Source organism: Mus caroli, unplaced genomic scaffold (assembly GCF_978045245.1).
Source record: "Mus caroli unplaced genomic scaffold, Mus_caroli_1 scaffold_6, whole genome shotgun sequence".
NCBI lineage: Eukaryota > Metazoa > Chordata > Mammalia > Rodentia > Muridae > Mus > Mus caroli.
In genome coordinates this window covers 47502503-47526765 of record NW_028227261.1, presented here as the reverse complement: position 1 = coordinate 47526765, position 24263 = coordinate 47502503, and the positions used below count along the sequence as shown (strand labels likewise).

Sequence of the window (24263 nt, the reverse complement as noted above, 5' to 3'; positions counted from 1 at the left end):
ACTGGGTCCACATGGTGTTGGTGGCCTTGGCCAAGCCATTGATAAAATGGGTAGGAAGAAGAAGACTGAAAACAGGCCCTGAAAGACCCTGTCTACTGTCTGCAACTGTTCTTCAACTCCATCTGGTTGCTGACACTCCATCTGTTTCTTGAGTCCTAGTGCCAAGTACTTCAATGCCCAAAACACACAGTTGCCAGGGAACTCCCCTCGGCCTGGCCAGGGGACCAGTTAGCTCAAGGGACCAGTTCAAAGGGACCCTATGCTTAAAGTCACCAGAACCCCAAACTGTCCTTACAGTTTGGTCCAGGTCAGCCACTGGTTTAACATCACATCAATAAACTGACACTCAGGTCTAGCCAGGCCCTGGGTTCTGGGGACCTAGACACAAGCCAGACTAAGGCCTACCCTGGGAGGGATCCAGAAAGTCTACTGCTTGCTACGTAGTCTAGGCTGGCTTCAAACTCTCTGTCCTTCTGCCTTAATCCCAAGTGCAAGGATTAGAGACCTACTCCATTTCCCTCATCTCAAATTCCTCCACTGCCACCCTGTGCTAGACTCCAGGAAGACAAGATGTCTAAGATGACCTTAGTACAGTGGAGATGAGGCAGGGAGTGGACAGAGAGGCTCACCAGGAAGAAGAACCTACAGAGGAGATTCCTGGAGCCCAGGGTGAACAGGCTAGCTGATGTAAGAATGAGGAAGGCCGGCCCAAAGCAGTTTTATACCATTCTAGGGGTTGTCAGAACAAAGGCTAAGCCTTTGGGTACTCGAAGCCTAAGGCCAGGCTCTCTGCAATGAGGCACATAGGTGAGGTGAGTGAGCAGGGCTGCCAGAGAATCTCCTCCAGTCCTGCCCACCATTGTTCCTTGATCAGTTAGTTATCTGGTCTACACTGGGGTTCACAGTGCCAACCTGAATGTTGATGTAGAAGCCAGGTGGGGTGCATAGGCAGCCTTCCTCTTCATCAGGAACCTGGCAGTCAAGACCTCCCTTCCCCCACCCCTGCAGATTGAAACAGGCTGGGAGCCAGGCCAGCTCCCCGCCATCTCTGTAAGATAATGTCTCTAATCACCTCAATCTCTTGATCCTCAATCCCTGGGCACTCAGTAGTGAACCAGATGGCTTGGGAGGGAGTTGTAGGCCACTGGGCTCCCATCCTCCCTGGGGTTCCTTCTTGGGGCCTTTTACTGGGGCATTGCTAGGAGCACCTACCTAAGCATGGAGTGGGACAGACATGGCTTTTGTCCCTACCCAAAGTCAGGAGGAGTATTTGAGGTCATGTCTATGGGACTGACTTTTCTGTCTGTAAGTCTTGTTCTAACATCCCATAGCTGGTCAACTTCGCTGTACTCGGTTACTCCCTCAGACGGCAGGCTCACCAACAACAACCTACAGGCTGCAGCTATGGACAAGGCAGAACTCTGAGAGCTGAACTGAGAAGGGATTGCATGGGCTGGATCACATGACAGTCATTATCATCCCAAAGTAGGCCTTAGACCAGAACCAAGAAACAGTGGGCAGAAGGGCCAGGAACTCTGCTCCAATCTTGGTTCTAAAACTTACTTCCTGAGTAGCCTGGCCAGGCATCTTTCACCCTGAGCTCCATTGTCCCTATGTCAACCCAGAACCTTTTCAGTATGATAGCCACTAGGCTATCAAGTACTTGATATACAGCTAGGACATATATTGATTTATTAATTAATTTTAATTAAAATGTAAAGCCTGTGGAAGCATAAAATTTTCACATTGATTATGCATGGTAATAGGTTGGATATAGCAGGTTAAAGTATTATTAAATAGATTTCATATTTCCTTCTTCTTCTTCTTCTTCTTCTTCTTCTTCTTCTTCTTCTTCTTCTTCTTCTTCTTCTTCTTCTTCTTCTTCTTCTTCTTCTCCTTCTCCTTCTCCTTCTCCTTCTCCTTCTCCTCCTCCTCCTCCTCCTCCTCCTCCTCCTCCTCCTCCTTCTCCTCCTCCTCCTCCTCCTTCTCCTCCTCCTCCTCCCCCTCCTCCTCCTCTTCTTCTTCTTCTTCTCTTTTCTTTTCTTTTTTCTTTGAGACAGGGTCTCACACTGTGGTCTGAGCTGTCTTGGCCTTTTTTAACTTTGTAAAATTAACTAAGAGGCAAGGGGCACAGGCCCTTACCTATAATTCCAGTACTTGGGAGGTTGAGGGAGGAGATTCCAAAGAGCTTGGGGGCAGCTTCTAAAAAAACTAGTCAACTATTAGCAAATCTAAATGATGAGGAGTGGGTGCCCGGCATCGAGATTCCTCAGGGTGTCACTGACTCACAAGGCTGATGAACCTTGGAGTGAGTGATACGCAGATCTTTGGGGGAACTGAGAGCTCCTGGTAAACCGCAGCTCTATGGCTGCCAGGCAGGGTGTCTGGGCTGTGTCTTTCATCACATGAGACAAGCTCCATTCTGGGTGTAAGAGAGAAAGCAGAGAAATAGAAAAAGCCACAGAGCCCTCAGATCGTGACTGTGTTTGCATTTCTTCCTGGCTTCCCACAGCTAGGTGTCCACGGTGGTTCCTCAGGAAATGGGGCTCTTATGACACCCTGCACACAATCCTGCAAGTCAGAGAGGAGTCTATTTCCCAGGAGGCTCTGGAGCTCCCCGTTGTTAAATCACTTTTCCACTTTACATTACATTAGGACTGTCTTCATAGTGACAGGTCTGCCCTTTTTGGTGGCTGCATAGTACAGTGGTGTACAAACATCTTTGTAGCCATTCTTGGCTACTTTATGGGTTCTTCCTTCTTCCACCCTTCTACACCCCCTTTTCTTCCACCCTTTCAACCCTATAATACTAGAGAGAATAGAAAAAATAGAGAGGAAAGGAAAGAGATTCCTGAATAAAGTCAGGAATCAGAAAGGGGGTGATATTATAGTGAGACAACTTGCTGCTAACTGGGACATCCAGTTCCTTGGGGGGTCCAGTTTGAGCTTTGCTGTCAGGATATCTAATTTCTTCTTCTTCTTCTTCTTCTTCTTCTTCTTCTTCTTCTTCTTCTTCTTCTTCTTCTTCTTCTTCTTCTTCTTCTTCTTCTCCTCTTCTTCTTCTTCTTCTTCTCTTCTTCCTCATTCCCCTCTTCTTCTTTCCACATGACTACTTAACAAACCAAGACTAGCAGTGACCAACAATGCATTTATATACCCTCTGAAAAATCCCCAGAATTCCAAATGTCACACAATTGTAGAAACTATCTACTGCTGGCAAAATCAGACCCCTGCTAGAGCACGAGGCAAATCATAGTCAGCTGCCATGGAAAGTCTGAAGCAGCCTCATACTCCACACCTGAGATTAAAACAAAAACATAGTCTTATAATATTTATTGAGGTGGGTTTTTTGTTTGTTTGTTTGTTTTTAGAAACCAAAACTCCAAAATTGTTGCTACACGTCTTTTCATCTGAGGACAAAAAATTTAGCTTCTGCCCATTTCAGAGGCTTCAAGGGATGCACAAATCACCCTGGAAAACCCCCTGCCTCAAACCTTGGGAATGTTTTACTCTATCCTCTCTTCTCTTAGGCAGACATTGTTAAACATGCCATCTGGGAAGCACTGGTCTGCTCCCTCTCCTCTGCACCCCTGGGGGCCCCCCAATCCCCCTTGACTCGACATTCAAGGCCACATACAATCTGGTTCTGTCCTATAACCACACCTTACCCAGCACCTGAGCTCGGACTTCACTGAGCAGCACAGTGTCCCCACACTTTAAAGTCTCCTGTGTCTTCTGCTACCCACTCTTGTAGGCCCCATCTCCAAATCTTGGAAGAACCAATTCCAATGCTGCTGCCTCCAGGAAGCCCTCCCTACAACCTCAACTAGAGTTCTCTCCCCTAATAGCAACTGCCCTTGCCGCCTTCCCCATTATACTGATTTGTCCTACTTCTGCAGTTCTTGTGTCCCCTTGTGTCCTGGTGCTCTTGTCTGTTGCTTTCCCTGTTTCCTGAAGAGTAACTACTTCCTGAGGTCTGGGACAGGATCCAGACACAGACGCAGACAAGCTTAGAGCTGGCCCGAGTTCTGGTCTAGCAGGGCGCTAATGTGGTGAATTAGGGTGCACCCTCTCTCAGGGACTGGCTTCCCTATGGCCTACAGCATGTGGGCCTGACCACAGGGTTCTGCTGAGGGAGGGCAGAAGTAATCTTTCTTGGATAATGGTCACAGCAGCCTTGTTTCCTCTGGCCGGCAATCCCATTACTGGCCTTTGGGATTTATGTCTGAGACCAACCCTAAGCCCATCGCTAGCATATGGCATCCTGGCGGAGGAGGAGAAGGGAGATTGTGCATCTTCCTCCATCCCGCCCCTCCCTCCTCCCTCTCCCCCTCCCTCCCTCTCATCCTCCCTCCCCACCTCCCGTTCTCCTTCCCTTCTCTCTACTACCCTCTGTGGAATCATGATGCTCTGGGCCTGCCCTGGACTGGCTCACCCACGTTGTTCAAACTCCAGCCTACCCTCCTCCTGACCCAGGGTTTAGTTCCAGATAAAAGACATACACACCTTTATATTTACAATAAACCTTAAATAGCACAAGAGCTGGGCAGATACTTCCCTTCTGTGGTATTACAATCTATTTTTCTATCGATAACCTGAGTTATTATTTATTACTAGGTTCTATCTGGGCTACTCTTAACTCCAATTGGCCAATTCTTAATTCCAGGGCCATGTTTTCTTGACTCCCAACCCATAGTGGCTTCTTCCTCCTCCTCTTGCACCTTTTTCTTCTCTTGGCTCTCTTCTGATCCCCAGCTCATGAAACCTACATCCCATCTATGTCTCTTCTGCCCAGCTATTGCCTGTTGGTACCTATATTTACCAATCAGAAACCACTTGGGGGCAGGGTCACTTGAGTCTATTGAGTCTATGCCAGATAGACTCCAGGTCTTGGGGGCCTGCACTTAGCATTACAATAGACAGCAAGATCAACCTCAACAGGCACCCTATGATATAACAGCCTAAAGAACTGGGGTGAGGACAGAAGAAAGCACAGGGACCAGGAGAGGAGGCCAAATGTCAGGAGAGGACTCCAGGAGGAGGCATCTTCACCCTTGGTCTAATGGAGGGCCAGTCTATGCCCAGGGCTTAGCGGAACTGCCCAGGTTTCAGGGTTAGCCTGTCCGGAGGGATGGACCCTGGCTGCCGGGAGGGATCAGGGCTGACATTAGGGAGAACGTGAGGAATGGGAGGATTATCTACTCTTGTTTACATGATTAAAACCAGACAAATACTTCCTTTATCTGAAAGAATGAAAGGGCTTTGGAGGAAAATCCTTTTGGCAGCGAAACAAAGCACAGGCATTTCATTAATTAATCTCTGACTCCTTCCCCCAACAGCAGAGACACCCTCAGTACTGGCCAGGCGAGGAGGTGGTCTGGCTCAGGTTCACTCTGGAAGAGATGTTTCTGTGTTCTCATGTGGGGTGGGGGGGATCTTGGATCCCTAGAGGGAAGAAAGATGCATTTGTCAGAGGTCACATAGGCAGTCAGAGGTCACATGGCCAGTCGTCAGGCGAGGTCACTGTCTCTGCCTTACTCTTAGTTCCTTGTAGTCACCTGCTCCCCGTCCATTGGTGCTGGGCATTGGGGACCCACAGAAAAGTCAGACTTGTCTCTTTCATATGCATCCAATCTTGGGATGGCATTAGGCAGGTAAACATGGTGTGACAACCAGGGTCATGAGAGAAGAGGCTGAAGGCTGAGAGAACCCCAGAATAGATGCCTAACATTGGTGAGGTCTTCACGTAACACAGCCTGGTCCTGTCTGGTAGCCAGATGAGCATAGGGGGCTTCTGAGAGAAACCATGCAGAAAGAACAGCATATGTACTGACCCAGAGGTGTGATGCATTAAACTGGAGAGAGAGAGAGAGAGAGAGAGAGAGAGAGAATGGAGCTAGGGAGGGGTTTGGAGCCTTGGGACTGGAATACCCGAGGGAGACTTTCTGGAGCACACAAGGGGACATGGGGTGAGGGAGCCTCAACAAACACAACAGAGTTCCCAGCCAAGGTCTTGTGCCTCTCACAAACCTGACCCACCTTGCTTCCCAGCTTGATGTCCGGCCTTGCCTCCCTGGATGCCAAGACCTCCAGTCGCTTGGGCATCCTCACTGTGGCATACTACCTGTGGACTACCTTTCTGGCTGTTGTTGTGGGCATCATCATGGTCTCCATCATCCACCCTGGTGGTGCAGCACAGAAGGAGACAACTGAACAGAGTGGAAAGCCGGTCATGAGCTCAGCTGACGCCCTCCTGGATCTTGTCCGGTAAGTCCCCAGGCCTGGCACAGGTCCCCTGTGTGGGCTCCAGAGGGCACACAGACTGTGGGGACTCAGGTCAGCTCTCGAGTGTGTGCGGTGAACCTCATGACCCTCTGGTACACTGATGTCAGTAGTGAACATCTCAGTCCCCCAGCCCCTGGACTGCCTGCTGGGCTCTACTCTGCCATCTCCATGGGGCTGGGGGGCCGGTGATGGAAGAGCAGGCTGAGGAAGGCTGTGAGCTGACTGGTTCCACAGCTGCTGGGGCCACCAGGCTGTGAGGCAGGAGGCTGATAGTTATGGGTCCCCCCTTTTCTCTATTGGTCCCTTTGCCCTAGATGAGAAAACAAGACTCAAAGAGTGGGTGCTGTTCCCAGTTTATCGAGCAGGGAGACAAGGTGCCAGGATTCTATCCAGGCTGCCTGGCACCCAGGACATCACCTTGTGGAACCATCAATTTAACCACCCCCACTCCACAGACCCGAGCACTGCTCCATACAAAAGTGCTGCAGACTTTGCCATAGAGCATAGCCCCCACAGACATGCCAACAGCTCTACTGCCCCTTGCCAGTGCCAGCTGTGGGCCCAGGCCTGGACCAAGAGGCTCCACCTACCCATTTCTCGAGAAGTTACTCTTTCTGGAGTTAAAGACCAAAGCATGCAGGCCCACTTCTAAAGGCCACAGGAAGTAGGTTTGATTTATTTCTGCAGCGGTAGTGATCCGCTCCAGGGTCTTGTTCATGCTAGATGAAAGCTCTGCCATTGAACACATCCCCAGACCAGGACATAGCTCTCAAACACAGGATTGGCATGGTGCACCATAGAAGGCTCCTGCTGGCTGCTGGAGAAGCCATGGACCAGAATAGAGCAGGACAAGAGAGGAAGACAGAACTGGGGTGGTACAGGGTAGAGACCATGGGATGGGACTGGGAAGCCTAGAACTGGCAGGGACGCTGTGGGGATCAGAGGAAGGGTACGTGAGGCGGATGCTGCTGGCTATGACAACATCTGAGTGGGTAACAGGTGGAGAGCAAGCCAGGGGAAGGTTCTGGAACAGGCAGAAGCCTGCCTCAGGAGAATCTGAATCTCTCAGATGATTTTGAAATTAAGGATAAGGCAGGTGGCCCCGAGGATGGAGAGCCTAGCCCAGGACATGTGGATGCATCAGGGCTGGATGACCTCTGTACACACACCACACTGGAAATGTCCTGTGTCTTGGGGACTTATTGCTGTGAAGAGACACTACGACCACAGAAACTTTTATAAAGGAAAACATTTCATTGGGACTGGCTTACAGTTCAAATGTTTAGTCCATTATCATCACGATGGGAAGTATGGTGGCCTGCAGGCAGACGGGTGCCCCAGAAGGAGCTGAGAGGTCTGCAAGTGGATCTGAAGGCAGCAGGAAGAGAGAGTGAACCACTGGGCCTGGCTTGAGCTTCTGAAACATCAAAGCCCACCCCCAGTGACATATTCCTCCAATTAGGCCATACCTACTCCAACGGGGCCACATGACCATTGAGTGGGCTCAACTAGCTGGCCTGCTCCATGGTCTCCTCCCCGGGCTCCTTATCTTCTAATCAATTTCAAATGTAAGTCCTGGTCTGTCTAATTCCAAAACCCCAGATTCATCAATTGGACACCAACCCTGCCCTCTCCTTGTGGATCTGAATGGTTTGAAAAACTGCAGCAGAAGTGTCTTCCACTCTGCTCTGATGAGAGAGTGCACAAAAGCCCCACCCCCACCCCCTTCTTGGGCATGTATGAACTGCTGCCGGCATTCCCTGGTTGTAGTTCATCTAGTTCTTTTGTGGGTTCTAACCATCCTAGCATTGGGCTTCCTAAAATAATCCCTGTTTTATCTGGCCACTTAAAATACTCTCTTCGGGCAAGATCTCTGCTCAATCCCTAAGCTTGGGTCCCCTCTAGGCTACCCTCTTGGTCAGGATCCATTCTTTAAGAGCCACAGCTGACCCATGGAAAGTATATTTATCCTTGCCAGAAGTGCAAGCTTTTCCCAGGGTCTTTGGGTATGAGTCAGGCAAAACCTCTACATTCCTCAAATCTTAGGACGCATACCATGGCCTCTGAGTGCTTCTCCTGGCTCAAAGCCAGAAATAAACATTCTTTCCTCCTCCTGGGAACTGATGCCCAATGCTCAGCATCTCCTCCTCTCTTCAGGAACATGTATCCTGTGCATCAGTCAGTTACAGCTGCGTAACAAACTACCGCAAACTGATGGACTTGAATGACAAGCTGGGGCTGGCAATCAGCTGGGAGGGTCTGCCAGTTCAGACTAAGCCCCCTTCGGGTGCAGGAGGCAGGAGGTCTGGGTAACCATGGAACCCGGGAACTGAGACAGTTCCGCAGGCTGCATGTGGTCGCCATGCTTCAGGGACCAGCCTGGTTTTCTCATAGTGGACCAAGGACCAGCTTCATCTCTCGTTGTGAGAAGAAGCTAGCCTAGACGTTTCCTTACCACAAAGGTGGAGAAGATGAAACTGAAGCATGAGGCTTTTGCCTGCCAAGTGACATGACATTCTATACCACAGGTTTGAATGTCCCTACACATCAGTGCTCTCCAATTTTGGTTCAACCTGGAAACCTCTAGTGTGACCTCCTAGCCCCAACACACAGTCCTCAAGCTAACATATCCGAGGAAAAGGCCAGAGCCCTATCTGTCTCCCACACACTGCATCCCACTCTTCTGAATTCAAAGCCAGACCACGGCCATCCGGTGCATGCTTGCCATCCTCAACACCACCTCCATCTCTATCAGGTTGCTCCTGGCTGTTTCCCTGCTCCAGTCTGATGGACTGTCAACACAGCAGCTCAGTGTGCCATCCCTTCAGCAGCCATGGCTCCCTGGCAAGCCACCCTCTTGGTCTCCATGGCTTGCTCTAAAGGTACCCCTTCTGTCTCATGTAGCCTCACTCGGAGCCTCTGAGCTCTGCTCTTCCCCTGGCCCTAACCACACCAGCTCAGCCGTCCTTGCTGTGGCCTGTGTGTTCCTGGCTTCATGCTGTCCCTGCCTCCCTGCACGGCCTCTCCTGGTGTGAGCATGCCTGTTCTTCATGGCACTGATGTCTCTGCTCAGGGCCAACTTCCTGCTGTGGTATCCTTTTATGTTTGTGGGAATGAGTTTTTCTGCCAGCTCCTCTCACTACCTGACACTGCTACACCCCCATATTTCTTTATTTTTTTTCCATTTCTTCCCCCACCCCTGGGTAGCAGATCTTCACAAGCCTGTCCTGGAGCCTAGATTAGCATATGGCTCAGGCAGGCACTTTGCACACATGGTTGTTGCACACATTGTTGACAGTGCTGTTGGGGCCTAAGTCTCTGGAGGAGGCCCTTCTATTCAGGAACAGCGTGTGCCAAGCCTGGAGCATGGGGCCCAGAGGCCTTGGTCTTTGGCAACTCTGTAGGCTGCGTGGTGGGGCTGACAGGGGCAGGAGGAAAATGGGTGTACTGGAGGCCAAGGCAAGAGGAATTTTGGGAGGCCTCCTTCTAAGAGCTGTTATTTCTAGGATTATGCTCCTGTGATCCATCATTTCTCAGAGCCTGTGATTCAAAACAGCTTTTTCACAGGGTGGGAAGAGCGGCGCATGCGCGGGAAGTCCCACCCTCCCGCAGCTTATGCAGGGGGAGCCCCGCCTTCCCATCTTGCCTTCCTCTGCTTAGGGTTACTAGGTTCTGGGTCCCATACATGTATCAAAGTCAAATGTTCCAGCCTTGGTCTGCTCTAGTGCCTTTTCATATGGTGACATCAATTCTTCTGCTTTGGTGCTCCGCAAAGCTAGGGGTGGGGGTGAGTATCACTGATGCCACATCTTTGTGGGAGGGTGGGGTTTCAGGGAGGGTCACATGCTTCCTGTGTGACAGACAGATCACCACCGGAGAGACCTGAAGTCTTACCCCTCTTTTTCTGACAATCAGAAGCCACTGTGACTTTGGGTAGGTGGCTCTCCTTTCCAAGGTCCCTTCAGGCTCAGTAGTTGCGCACGCAAGACCCACAGCCAGCTAGAGGCTACCGGGGCATGCGCAGAAACTCCTCCTGGAGGTGGATAATGGGGGAAGCATGGCAGAGCTAAACCTCAAATGGTGTGAATGCCAGTCTGGGGTAGCCTAAAAGTCAGAGGAGAAGGTGCTGGGAGCAGCGGTTCTCTGAGGATCTGGGAGGAAATGAGGAGCCCAGAGCAGGTGTCTGCTACGTGCTGGTGACTGAACAAGAACATGTATGACCAGGACGTAGATCCTGGGAATACAAGTGACAGCGTGAACCATCAGAAAGACAAGAGGCTGGTCATACAGGGAAACAAGGCCCTAGGGCTCACTGCTAGGGAAGCAAAGACGCATCTCGTGTCTCAAAGATGATTCCAGATCACTACAGACCACGTCCCTGGCTGACCTGCCAAGTCATTCATTCATTTCCCAGGACTCCAAGTCAGAACCCTGATGTCAGCTCCCAGCAGGCCTCGGGGAGTCCAAACAGAGCACTAATCAGAGCTGACTGCTGCTTTTTCCACCTTATTAAAACACCACAGAGATTAAGTAATAACTTGGGCTCTGTTTGCAGCTCCCCGTTAGTATCCCGGAGGCTAGACGAGTCTCTCGGGAGCTCTACTTGCAAAGGAGCAATCCCCACCTTTGCGTCCTGATGGGGGCAGGGACATTTGGACCCATCTCAGTGAGAAACTGTAAACAGCAGATATGGAGGGTAAACTCAGCAGGGAGCAGGCTAGACCCTGGGAACCACAAATATGACTGTTTATGTCCCCAGCTATATCCTGCCTATGCTTTATGCAGCTGCTACAGGGGAACAAGCCTCATGGGATAAAGAAGGAGTCTTCCTGAAAAAGTTCAGAACCAAAAGAAAATGAGCATTTTCAAATTAATAATCAAAAGTATGGTGATAGCTCCTCCTCCTCCTCCTCTTCCTCCTCCCCCCTCCTCCTCTTCCTCCTTTTTCCTCCTCCTCCTCTTCTTTCCCAAGACAGGGTTTCTCTGTGTAGCCCTGGCTGTTCTGAAACTCGCTCTACACCAGCTGGCCTTGAACTCACAGAGATCCGCCTGCCTCTGTCTCCCTAGTGCTAGGATGAAAAGCCTGCACTGCCACTGCACAGCAAAAGCTGTTCATTGAGTCTGCTGGCAAGTTTGTCAGTGATAAGACGAGTCTGCTCTGAGCTGAGAACTGCAGTGAAGCCTTCGGTGAGAGGAAGGCTTTTTTCTCAGAAGGGCTCGCTCGTCCCTTGTCACCAGGATCTCAGGCTTGGCCTGTGTGCTTGGTTGCTGAGCTCCTGGGTCTCATCAGCAGTGTGTCTCATGGTCCAAAAAGGCTGCTCAAACTCTGGTTGTTTCATCTAAATTCCAGGAAGAGTCAGGGAAATTGGAGGAAAGGACACAAGGGCTCTAGACGAAAGCCATTCTTCGGGGTTGGTGTTTAGTGATTCCTCTCATGCCTCTGGGACTGTCCTGTTAAAGACAAGAGAGGGTGGAAATCAGGCTTTAGTGACCAGGCCCTGTGGGTCTCTTACTCTAACATGATTTCATAAGGGACAATGCACACTAGTAGCAATGCCATGGCCCAGGTGTTTTAGTTCAGCTCGAGCTAAAGAGTCTTTTCTTTAAGGTCACTAGCTAACCACCTCCTAAGTCCCTTGAACCTCCTGGGGCTCATGACAGATTTTCACACTGTTTGGCAATCAGTAGAATCTGATGGCAGACATTAGCTTCCAACTCAAGGAAGAAAGGCATGCTATCCAGCTTTTGGCCTCTGTTTCTCCCCACCCTCTAAACCCCCCCCCCACAAGACAAAATTGAGCCTCTGGGGAAAGGGTGAGTGACAGTGTGTCACAGAATACTCTCCACCAGCCTCTGCCTTGCTCCTCACCCTCCTCCTCTGGCCAGATGTGTCCATGGAACCTGAATCTTAACAGGAGTGCAAACGCTGCAGCGGCTGCTCTGGCCCCAGCCGCTGGGGAGGAGACTTTGGGAATTAGGCACACACAGGTCCACGTGCGAGGCTTCACTCATGTGTGAACTGAATCTTGAAGGTGGATTCTTGCCAGGACAAGTGACGGGAGGTCGAGCCAGGCAGACAGCAGCAAGAATGTTACTCACGCCATTCCAGGAAACACAGACTCGGGATCTGAGGGTGTTAGCATCCCCAGACTGTAACCTTCCTTGAGGGGTCTGAGGGGCAGGATGGGGGTTTCTTTGCTCAGGGAAAGGTCACTGCAGGGGCCTCCTGAAGGCGATCATCTCCCTCAGCTCCTCAGCCTGTACATTGATGTTTTATAAGACTTTTTTTTTTTAATACTGGCCATTTGTGTATCTTCTTTTGGGATGTGAATTGCTGGGTATATCTTTCTGACTTCTTCTATTGGAGTGTTACTGTTTTGTGACCCATTTGTTTAAGCAGCAAATACTGTCAGAGTGCCTACTATGTGTCAGGCTCTCTTCCAGGGACAGAGTAGGGAAAGAGCTGACGCCTCTGTCCTCTGGGGATTTGAGATTGCTGTGAGAGGAGACAGCTGGTGAAGATGGAAAGAGCAGGATTTGTTACAAATCTCTGTAGATTCAGGGTGATAACTTTGGCCATTGAGATGCCCCAGTTTGTCTGCTGTCTGTTTTATAATTTCATCTGCATTGTAACTTTAGTGCCACACACCTTCACCAGTGACCCAGATGTTAGCATCAGATATAACCGCAGGACCTTTTAACCTAAGAAGTGGAAACGGGGCTACCTTGCAGTAAGCCACAGACTTTGTCTGTTTTTTTGACAGCAGGGACTCAGGTAGCTCAGGCTAGATCTGAACTCATCCAGGGCCGAGCCTGCAGCATGTCCACCATGCCTCTGTGTTACAGATGCCACTCACTTCCAATAGATGTTCTCTGGTGTTCTGGGGTCTGAGTCAGGACGGCACAGTGCACTGAGGACTTTCTTCTTTTCCATGAGTGAAATCCATTGATTTGTCCGCTTTGTTCTTAGCAAGTCCTTTCCTTTCCAGGAAGTGATAAAATATTAACCCATTGTTCTCTAGATTTCCACGGTCTCAGTTGAAAAAATATTGTCTACACTAGAGAGGCAGAGGCAGGCAGATTTCTGAGTTTGAGGCCAGCCTGGTCTACAGAGTGAGTTCCAGGACAGCCAGGGCTACACAGAGAAACCCTGTCTCGAAAAACCAAAAAAGAAAAAATATGGTCTTGAAGTCAAGTGGAACTTGTTTTAGTGGAGGATGTTAAGTAACAGACAGTGAACAAATTTTCAGAATGGTTGGTCAGTTATTCGGTTCTAATGGTGGGACCTTTAATTCCTCACTGGCTTGTGAAACAATTTCCCCAAATATGAAGTACTTAGCTCAGGCACAATAGCACATGCTTGTAATCTGGGTACTTGGGAGCATGATAGGTTTGAGGGCAGCCTATATTACCTGGTGAGACCCTGCCAGTAGATAGATAGATAGATAGATAGATAGATAGATAGATAGATAGATAGATAAGTTGGCAAGATAGCTCATCAGGTAAAGGTGCTTAACCTATAAGCCTGACAACCCAAGTATGATTCCTAGAACCCACAGAAAGACGAAAAACGAGAACTGACTTCTAAAAGTTATTCTCTGACTTACACACACATGCCATGTCATTCACCTGCACACACAATACACATAAATAATAATAATGCCAGAATGACAACAGAAATGGAACGCTTGGCTGTTGGAGGCTCTGCGCTGGGCTCTGGGCTATGCAGTGGGTGCCATATTAATGGCTGTGTGTATAGTACATTGCATTGACAACAATTATACTTGTCTAGTATATTTTCATCTCTGGCAGAACCAGAGCCCCTCCACCTTCAGCCTTAAAATAAATACTAACGTGGCACAGACAAACCCTCCACTGGCGTGAGTTTATGTCCATGAAGTCAACCAACCACAGGTCAAAAATGTCCGGGGAGATCACCGCATGTGTGCTAAGTGTGCTGGGCTTCTTGTCATTGTTAGATCCATGCCGCACAGCCGCTCGTCCCGCCACACTCCTGGGCTCCAGGGACTGCACAGTGTTCACAGATGACTGAAACCAGGTGGATGTGCATTGTGTGGGTTATGCACAGTCCATGCCGTGTTAACTCCTAACACAGCATCCTCAAATTAGGGGCTTTAGAGGGTCCTGAGACCAATCTCTGAAGACATAACTGTAATGGTTCACTTGTGTGCTGGCTCCTGAGCTGGGCCCACACACACATAAGATATCAGAGATGGAGGGGAAGCCAAGTGTAGTGGCATTCCTCCTCCTCCTCTTCCTCCTCCTCCTCCTTTCTTTTTTTTTTCTTTTGGTTTTTTGAGACAGGGTGGGTGGTCCTGGCTGTCCTGAACCAGGCTGGCCTTGAACTCAGAGAGTTTCCTGCCTCTGCCTTCTAAGTGCTGGAATTAAAGGCGTGTACCACCACCACCTGTCAGTGACACACACACATATTTAGGACCAGCACTTGGGAAGCAAAGACAGGAAGGCCAGCCTGGTCTATCTAGTGAGATACAGGGTAGCCAAGTCTATATAGTGAGACCCTGCCTCAAAACCAACCAAACCAAAGAATGGAGAAAACAGAGACTTGTCTTTATGGTTTGCCGAGGTAGCCCACATGTAGAAAGGCCACGGGTCTGCTGAGGAATCAGCCATGCATGGCTAGGGAAAATATGCTGGTTTGCCTGCAGTTAAGCAGTGTGGTGAAGTGGGTGTGCCATGCCAACCTGGGGGAACAGTAGGCGGGGCTTAGGCCTGGAAAGGCACCATGTTTGACTAGGACATTCTAAGTATCAGTGGGGACCAATGGCATGAAGAGGGTGGACCTGGGTGGGGGTCATGGAAAGTTTCCCCGCCCACTTCTAGAGGTGCATTCTGATGATCCCACCCCACCCCCAAAGGCTTCCTCTCCTGGCACTGAAACTCCTCAGTTTCTGCCTCTCTTCTCTTTCCAGGAACATGTTCCCAGCCAACCTGGTAGAAGCCACGTTCAAACAGGTGAGCAGAGCCTGACTGTGGAGTGGAGGGGCAGAAGAGGAAGAAAGGCAGGGCTATCTGAGAATGGTTGTGACTCGGGCTGGCAGGCAGGCTCCCAATCTCCTACAGAGGAATGCCCGGGGTGGGGGGCTTGGGGGGAAGGACCCACATCTTAGTACCTCCCATTGTCATACCCCTGTCCTGGGTTCCCCTTGCTCATAAAGAAACTTTGTGGGGCAGAAGAAAGCCTCACACCACTAGTGTTCACGTCACACTCACCTTCCCATCATCGTTAGTGTCCACACTAAGGTAAGAACAAGCCATTTCCTGGATGAGAAAACTGAGGCTCACAAGTAGTTTCATTGCTCAAGATTATACTAGCAGTCAAGGACAAGAGAGTGGGTGAATTCGGGCCAGGCCGGCTTCTAAACCTGCTTTCTCTCTAAGAACAACCCTTCCATAAGAATAATAATAACATTGACTGGGAAAATATTCACTGGAAATTAGGAAAACATGAAAGTACATGAAGTAGGCAGGCCCTGCAGAATGTGACTCAGTTGGTAGAGTGTTTGCCTAGCATGCATAGTACCCTGCCCTGCATAAACAAGATTTGACACTATATCTGTAATCCCGGAACCCAGGATGTGAGGGCGGCCTGGACAATGTGAGACTCTCTCGGGGTAAAAAATTAAAATAAACTTAAAGAGAAGAAAATACAAAGCCTGCTCTCAGTTAATGCAGGAAAATCACCTCTCGGTCCAGGATCTAAGTAGACAGCATTGCTTCTGTGTGTCCTCGGGCACGCGGCTTGCCTTGTTTCCCCTGCTACACTCTTACCCACATAAGCACACACATACACACACACACTCACACACACACACACCCCTCCCCAGGCATCAAACTCTAAAGTTACAACGTTCAGGGGGAGGCCAGACCCTCCCATCCTTTCTGCCCTCCCTCTCTGTGCCATACAGGTTGCTCCCCGTCATTTTGCCCAGACTTCAGCTTATTTCCAATTCTCTACCCTGTCTCTTGTGTGCCCATGGCCTGATGCAAAGCAGCCAGTGTTTCCCTAAGTCCCTTGCCTGGGCAAGGCTGAATGTTGAACCGAGGATACAAATCAGGTGGGCCTGGAAAGAGACCCCCAAACAAACATCTGTGAAGCTGAAGCAAGTCTCATTTGTGAACACAGCCACAGGGTACAGGGTTGAAAAGCTAGGCAGGGCAGTGTGCCATCCACCCCAGTGCTGGAGAAATATTGACGGTTTCAGAGACAGTGTGTTAGTCTATTTTAAGACAGTTCCCTCTTGCCAAACTACTCATCTTTTGAGACCCAAATGAAATTCCCCCTTTTGGCTAAGCACTCTCTCCGCCAAGGCCTTGAGCAGAAACGTGCCTGGTTCAGTTGGTTCTGTATGTGCTGGTGTTGGCAGCAATAAGCTTCACATGGGGTTTTCCGCATACCAAGGGCTATGGGGAGCACGCGTTTCATTCAGTGAGGGAGATGCGATTGTGGTCCCCTTTTATAGGTGAGTGGGACAAAACCAGGGACTGTTGGTTCATGTATTTCCTGAATAGGCTCCCCTCCTCTAAGAAGCCCTACCATCTTGATGGTGTGCTGTTTGAAGGGCCAGCTATCCCTTGTCTGGGCTTCTGAGGAATAATGGCCTGGTGGGCAGAGGAAGACCTTGGGTGGCTGACATCATCAACCAGGCCCAGGGTCTAGGAGCTTTCTCTGAGAAGGTTCTGGATCTGTCCAAGGGACAGCAAGGCTTTGGGTCGTCCGGTGCATGGGTACTGGCCTGGAAGAAGGGGTAAGATAGGTGACAGGGCTTCTGGCAGAGGAGGAGACAGATTGGGGTGGGGCGAGGGAATCAGGTGGTGGTGACAGAGAACTGGAGGGAGCTGGGGGGCAGTGAGCAGTGACATGAAGGTCCCCTTCTCTTTGTGGTGGGCAACACCCAGCTTCTGAGCCTCTCCCTCAACAGTCTATTGACACCCATATAATACAAGTGCATACAAATGCGCCTTCGAGATGTTTCCTGTAATAACATGATACTGACTCCCTCCTGGACAACGTGCTCCCCAACAGTACCGCACCAAGACCACTCCAGTTATCAAGTCTCCCAGGGGAGCAGCAGAGGAGGTTCCTCCCCGGCGGATCGTCATCTATGGGGTCCAGGAAGACAATGGCTCACGTGTGCAGAACTTTGCCCTGGATCTGACGCCCCCGCCTGAGATTGTCTACAAGTCAGAGCCTGGTACCAGTGATGGCATGAACGTGCTAGGCATTGTCATCTTCTCAGCCACGATGGGTATGTGTTGTCACTGCTCCGGCAATGCCCTCCCAACACTCCAGGGCCTTCTTGCCTGCTCTTCCTAATGGGCTCCAAGTCCTTCTCCTGCTGAGAATTCCTGCCCCATGGGGCTCCCCTCCTACCTCAGTCCAGCCCTCAGTTCCTCGCAGACGTGTGTTATTGGGCCTTTCCCTGAAGTCATGAGAGATGGAGAAGGATTGTCACTGTGTGTGGAGTCTTTCATCCTACGTTCGAGGCTTTCCCGAGCTGCCTCTCTCTCTCCAGAGCTTCTGTGTCATTTCTTGAGGCTCACAGTGGCCTTCCTGAGCAGGTCTTTCCCTTTATGGGTCTCCAGCCACAATGATTTGCCATGAACCACTAAGGGTGTGACTTGGGGTCCCTTATTTGTATGTGAACCTTCAAAGGCATGTGCCTTTTTTTTTTTTTTTTTTTTTTTTTTTTTTGGTTTTTCGAGACAGGGTTTCTCTGTGTAGCCCTGGCTGTCCTGGCACTCACTTTGTAGACCAGGCTGGCCTCGAACTCAGAAATCCGCCTGCCTCTGCCTCCCGAGTGCTGGGATTAAAGGCGTGCGCCACCACGCCCGGCTGGCATGTGCCTTTTTGTTGTTGTTGAGGGAGGTAGTTTTATATTCTGGGTTTGTGTTTTAAACTTGTTCTTAACTTTTGAGAATTTCATACATGTATATAATGAATAGTTTTTGGTTGGTTGTTGGGTTTTTTGTTTTGTTTTGTTTTGTTTTTTTGGTTGGTTGCGTTTTTGTTGTTGTTATTTTGTTTTGGTGGTGGTGTTTTGTTTTGTTTTGTTTTTTCATTGTTTTGGTTTTTTTGAGGCAATGCCTCGTACAGCCTGGGCTGGCTTAAACCTCACTGAGGCTGGCCTTGAATTCCTGGCCCTCCCGCCTCTCTGCCAAGTGGGACTATAAGCATAAGGTTCCTCTGCCTATACTCTTGTTCTTAAAGAGACCCCTAAAACTCTATAGATTTAGATTCCATGATCTTCTGCTGAAAATGCTGCCCACCAGTGCCACAACCATACTCAGGGCCCCCTTCTCTCTTGGGAAAGCTCCAGCCCTGAATGGCCTGGAGATCCCTTTAGCACCAACCCTGGCGTGGCTGGCTCCCACTGCCCTGGCTTTTCTGAAGCATTTTGTTCTCTTAGAGCATGCTCAGCATCCTATTGTGTACATGAGACATCTGGGCCATGTTCCAGCTGGCCCCAGCAACATTGCCCCTACCCAGATCCTGCCAGCCTGCTCTCTCTCTCTCTCTCTCTCTCTCTCTCTCTCTCTCTCTCTCTCCCTCTCTCTCTCTCTCTCTCCTGTTACTACCACCCTGGATCTATTTGGCTCCCCCCGTTGGCTTCTTGCACCTTGTCTTGTCCTTTCTTGTGTGTCCTAAGGCTTAGGAAGCTGGTCCTGTTCTGCAGTTACCCGTGGACAGAATCCAAATGGGGCTTTAGAGGCTGCAGACCTCAAGGGTGTGACCCAGGCTGCTCCATAGCCCTGCAGTCCTGTGACGAGGCTTCTATTCTCCTTAGCTCACTGTTCATGTCCTTCCTCCTTGTCGCCTCTCTCATGCTTCAGGGGCCCCATAAGCTTACCATTCTCATCAAGGTCTTCTTGTCCCCAGGCTCAGTCAGGAGCCCAGGTCATGGCTTCTCTACTCAAGATGCTCCACTGTGACTATCTGACCCCGTTGCATTCATCTCTGTTTGTGTGGAGTTGCACTGAACCTCAGTTAGGTGGCTCAGCATCACTTGGCCTGGCTTATAGTCCATTTGCCGGAGCCCTCCATGGTGACTAGCAAAGGCAGGGCTCAGAGAAACCTGTTAGAAAGATGTTTGGATAGTGACTGAACATGTAGGCAGTGATGGACAGCAAAGCTCTGATTGGCTTGGCTAAAATACCAGACACATAGAGGACTAAGAGCTGAATCTGACCCTGGACCCTGAACGTGCACCTGGTAACCTGGCTACTGGGCTTTCTTCCCCTCCATCCACAGCCTGAGGCACGTGACGAATACAGGCTACCTGGTCACAGAGCGTAAGAAATGTTTGAGATGTCCGGTGTTCACTGGGCAGTGTAACTGTGTTTTGCTGTGCATTTGTGCTTGTTCACTGGACAGTGTGACTGACTGTATCATAGTCATTTGTGCTTGGCATGCACACTCCTGTGTGCACCTGAGAGTGCCCTCATCTGGGCATATCCACGTCATTATGCACAATGGCTCTAAAGGGGGCTCTTCCATCCTTCATCCCCAGGTCTTTTTCCTGGTCTGAGGACATGGCTGGTGCTCAGGTCACCTTGTCTATGGGGTGCCTCATTGTCACACCTGTGTCCTATGTATGCTAGATCTGAGTCTCATCCTGGAGACATTCAAGTGAAGGTGAGGAGGGGCAGGGTTAGCCAGTGGGCAGGCACGAGCTGGCTTCCTGTGTGCCAGGATATCACAGACTAGATGGGTAGGCCTGGCCCGGTGTCACCCTGAGACCAGGCTTCTCCTGCTTACACAGGTAGGCCTTCTTCACCCCAATACCACAAGGTGACTTCTGTGTGGATTATGGTGACAGAGCCCTTCCCTGTCTCTCCTTTGCTGAGTGGGCCACTGAGCTGCATGCACTGAGTGACATGCAGCACTTTGGAGGATAGCTCAAGAGTGTGGATTTCCCCAGAATGACAGCAGTCACACGGCCACCCTTCCCAGAATGGCTCGGTGGTACTCTCCATCACAATCGAACTGACATCCAGATGTCCAGACAGACTGGGGGAAAGCACTGAGGCAGCAGAGAAGCTGCTATCGAGAATCCTTAGGTCCATGAAGCCAGGGCCCAGCGAGGAGGGGCAGAGCAGGATGGTTTAGTGGAGTCAGGCAAGTGCATCTGAAGTTGGGGAATGATTTCTGCCAAAGCAGACTGGACACCAGGATGTGTTCAGGGACATTTTATCTCAAGGGGATAAATGTCCATTGCTGCATGGAGAATGACTAGAGATGAGTCTTGGGGCTGTGGAGGTGTCAGCAAGGGCACATGAGCCCATCCGTCCCTGCTCTGCAATCACTGTGTGTGTGTGTGTGTGTGTGTGTGTGTGTGTGTGTGTGTGTACGGTGGCCTGGTGCCCCTGTGAATCTCTCTGTGTGACCCCGCAGGTATCATGCTGGGCCGCATGGGTGACAGCGGGACGCCCCTGGTCAGCTTCTGTCAGTGCCTTAATGAGTCTGTCATGAAGATCGTGGCAGTGGCGGGGTGGTAAGTCTCCTCCAAGGAGAGCCCTCCTTCCCCTACTCCTCCTGCCCTGGACACATCACTGAACTGACCTCAGTGCATTCTTAGGAGCTCAACAAACTGTATAGGAGGCTCAGCCTAGATCTGGGCCACCAGGGCTAGCTGACTGCACAGGGCTCCCAGTCCAATCCAGCCTCGTCTTCTGCTGTCTTGGCCTCAGTTTCCCCATGTTGTGACACCTGCTTAGCTCGGCTCTGGAGGAAAGCACATAGCAGAAGTGAGAATCAGTAACCACTCCTGGTTCAGAGTTCAGACCTTATGTGCCTGATAGTCAGAGGAGTGTGCAGAGGACTGACCGTGGTCACCTTGGAGGTGTGGCCTTGCTGAGCTAAAATGGGGCTTCTTCAAGGACATGGCAGGCTATCTAGAGCCAGGGCAACTGAGGGACCTGGCTCTCAGCTGGGCACCTCAGTCTCACCCAGTCCTCCTGAGCCACTAGGAGCTTGAGATGAGATCACACTTTGACAAGGTGCCAGGTGGGAGGGGATCCTGAACTGAACCTGAGACCACTCTGCCACCCCAGGTATTTTCCCTTTGGCATTGTCTTCCTGATCGCTGGCAAGATCTTGGAGATGGATGACCCCAAGGCAGTGGGGAAAAAGCTGGGCTTCTACGCCGTGACCGTGGTTTGCGGGCTGGTGGTCCACGGTCTCCTCATCCTGCCCCTACTGTACTTCCTCATCACCAAGAAGAACCCCATTGTCTTCATCCGAGGTGTCCTCCAGGCTCTGCTCATTGCATTGGCCACCTCCTCCAGGTAGCCCCAGATGAAGAGCTGAGAGGGTTAGGGTAGGCAGAACAGAACTCTGTCCAGCTGTCCAGCTGTCATTCACCTACAGCCACAGAACCACTGAGAGTGCTAACGTGGCTCCTCAGACAGATCCCAGAGGAGGTGATATGACCACATGGGAGCTTAATGCCCAAGGCTCTGCCTGCCTCAGTCATTCTTGAGGCCTCCCTTTGCCCGTGGTCCCCCATGCCTCAGTCTTCATGGGGGCCTGTCCTTACTCCACGGGCAGAGAGGGTGTATCGCTTTCACAGCCCCATGTGTTCCTGTTAGGGCAGATCTTGTGACATCGGAGGGGTTCTATCTGTCTACTCCAGATGGATTGTCAAGGCTGGATAACCTGTTTCAACCTTGCCAGCCTTTCTAGACAGCCAAGGCTGCAGTCCTGGTTCTGTTAAGCACCCCAGTGTGATGGCAGACTGTCTCTTAGCTTTCCCAGGGCTCAGTGCCCCCATACCTGGACTGGAATAATTTGTACCTACACAGGATTGCTTTCCGAGGCTGAGATAATGCTCTGGGGTGAGAAAGTGAGTAGAACTAGTGAAACCCATGCCCAGCCTTGGGGACTACCCACCACAGCTGAGGGCCTGGGATAGTTAGAAGAGGGAGGGAGGGAGGGAGGGAGGGAGGGAGGGAGGGAAGGAGTGGATGGAGTCGTCACCCATGATCATCTTGCCCTATGAGAGCAAGTGTCCAAGCTCCCTGTAGGCAGAATTGTAGGGTTTGGAGCCCACCTTTCTGGGCCAAAGGTCTGGTGTTTCTTGCAGCCCTCGCCTTTCTTGCCTGGGTCTCAGTCTCTGGGACTGTGTTGTGTTTTACCCCTGTCAGATGTACCCCCACCCCTGCAGCAAAAGCCTCTTCCCATAGACTTAACACGAGTACTTCTCTTCTCTGAGTACAGCATGGCTTGATCTTGCAATCACGCTGTGACCTGGGAGTTATGGGCAACAGAAACCAAGGTGCCCATGCTACAGGGCTTGCTGAGGCCCCATGGGAAACCAAGGCCCAGGCACTCTGCTGTAGTCTCTGGGAATCACTGCTGCAGATACTCTAGGCCCACAGTATAGTAGTGTACCACTGAAGCTTTCCTCCCCATTGCCTTCCTGGGCACTCTTCTCGGGGTCGTTCCTACCAGCCCAAGCTGACCCACACATATGCCACACATTTCTGTCAGGGCATCCATCAGCTGGCTCTCCCGTAGTGGCTCACTTCCAAGGCCCAGACCATCCTGGAGGAGGGTGGTGGGCAGACACCTGCCCCTCTGCCCCTAGCTCAGCCACACTGCCCATCACCTTCAAGTGCCTGCTGGAGAACAACCATATCGACCGCCGCATCGCTCGCTTTGTGCTGCCTGTGGGCGCCACCATCAACATGGATGGCACTGCACTCTACGAGGCCGTGGCTGCCATCTTTATCGCCCAGGTCAACAACTATGAGCTAGACTTTGGACAGATCATCACTATCAGGTGTGTCCTAATGCCACATGCTAGAGGGCCCCTGGGTCAGGAAGGACACGGGTACAGGTCAGCCACAGGCAGGGCCAATGCTGGGGCTAGGGTAAGCCTGATCAGGGTGAGCAGAGTCAAGAGCCAGGCCTGATGACCAGTGAGGCTGGTGTCGTGCACAGGCTGTTGTAATGGGACAGAGCCTAAGGTCCCTATAGGCCAGTCTCTGCATGCAAGGACAGGCCCTGCATGTAGTGACTAGGGTGGAACTGTGCTGGAAGACCACCAGAATCACCAAATGTCTCTGTTCCACAGAGGCAAATTTCCAACTTCTTGCAGTTCTCTCATGGATGGGAATGGGGGACCCATAGGTCCAAAGGACTATGAGCAGGGACCTGCTTCTCTGAGAACCCCACAATGGGATATCACGACAGAGCCCCCACACCCTTGGCTGGCCCCAGCCTCTAGCATCCTGGTCTCCTTGGAGCCAGGGCTGTGGCGGGTATCCCTGTCACATCCTTCTCCCTCTGCAGCATCACGGCCACGGCAGCCAGCATTGGGGCAGCTGGCATCCCCCAGGCGGGGCTCGTCACCATGGTCATCGTGCTCACCTCTGTGGGACTGCCGACCGACGACATCAACCTCATCATAGCTGTAGACTGGGCACTGTGAGTTCTCTGTTCAGGTCCCCACCCAGCCTCACCCTTTGCTGAGGGCAGCAGGGTGGGGGATTGTTATGTATGGTATGCTAGGGTACCCCAATAATCTGCGCCAGCTGTGCGACTGGTGTCCCAGAATTCAAAAGTGAAGATGGAGCCTTCTTGAGGTTGTAGATAGTGACCCCAAGTCTGGCCCTTCTAAACACAGGGCCTGTGGTATGAAGGGGGTTCCTCAGTTGCTTCAGCCCCACTGTGGGTGCACTAGGTGCCTCCCTGCCTGCGGTCGCGGTCACTGTCTGTGCCTCTGTGCAGTGGCCTCACGCTTGCCAGTTGAGTGTGGCTCTCTACCAGTTCCCTATTGAAGTTGCTGCAGCTCACTGTCCACCTTGGCTTGCCAGGGATCGCTTCCGAACCATGATTAATGTGCTGGGTGATGCACTGGCGGCAGGGATCATGGCCCACATCTGCCGGAAGGATTTTGCTCAGGACATGGGCACTGAGGTGAGAGTGGTTTCCT

The 24263-nt window shown here is 51.0% G+C and overlaps 1 protein-coding gene across 1 annotated transcript in view; it reads left to right on the top strand.

Moving 5' to 3' along the window:
- Positions 1-24263, top strand: part of Slc1a7 (solute carrier family 1 member 7) — a 45202-nt gene that overhangs the window by 18881 nt on the left and 2058 nt on the right. The window contains exons 3-10 of the mRNA XM_021160857.3: positions 6052-6267; positions 15237-15279; positions 17351-17573; positions 20720-20819; positions 21379-21612; positions 22914-23108; positions 23621-23755; positions 24145-24247. Of these exons, the coding sequence (XP_021016516.1) occupies positions 6052-6267; positions 15237-15279; positions 17351-17573; positions 20720-20819; positions 21379-21612; positions 22914-23108; positions 23621-23755; positions 24145-24247 (1249 nt within the window). The remainder of the gene's footprint in view (positions 1-6051; positions 6268-15236; positions 15280-17350; positions 17574-20719; positions 20820-21378; positions 21613-22913; positions 23109-23620; positions 23756-24144; positions 24248-24263) is intronic.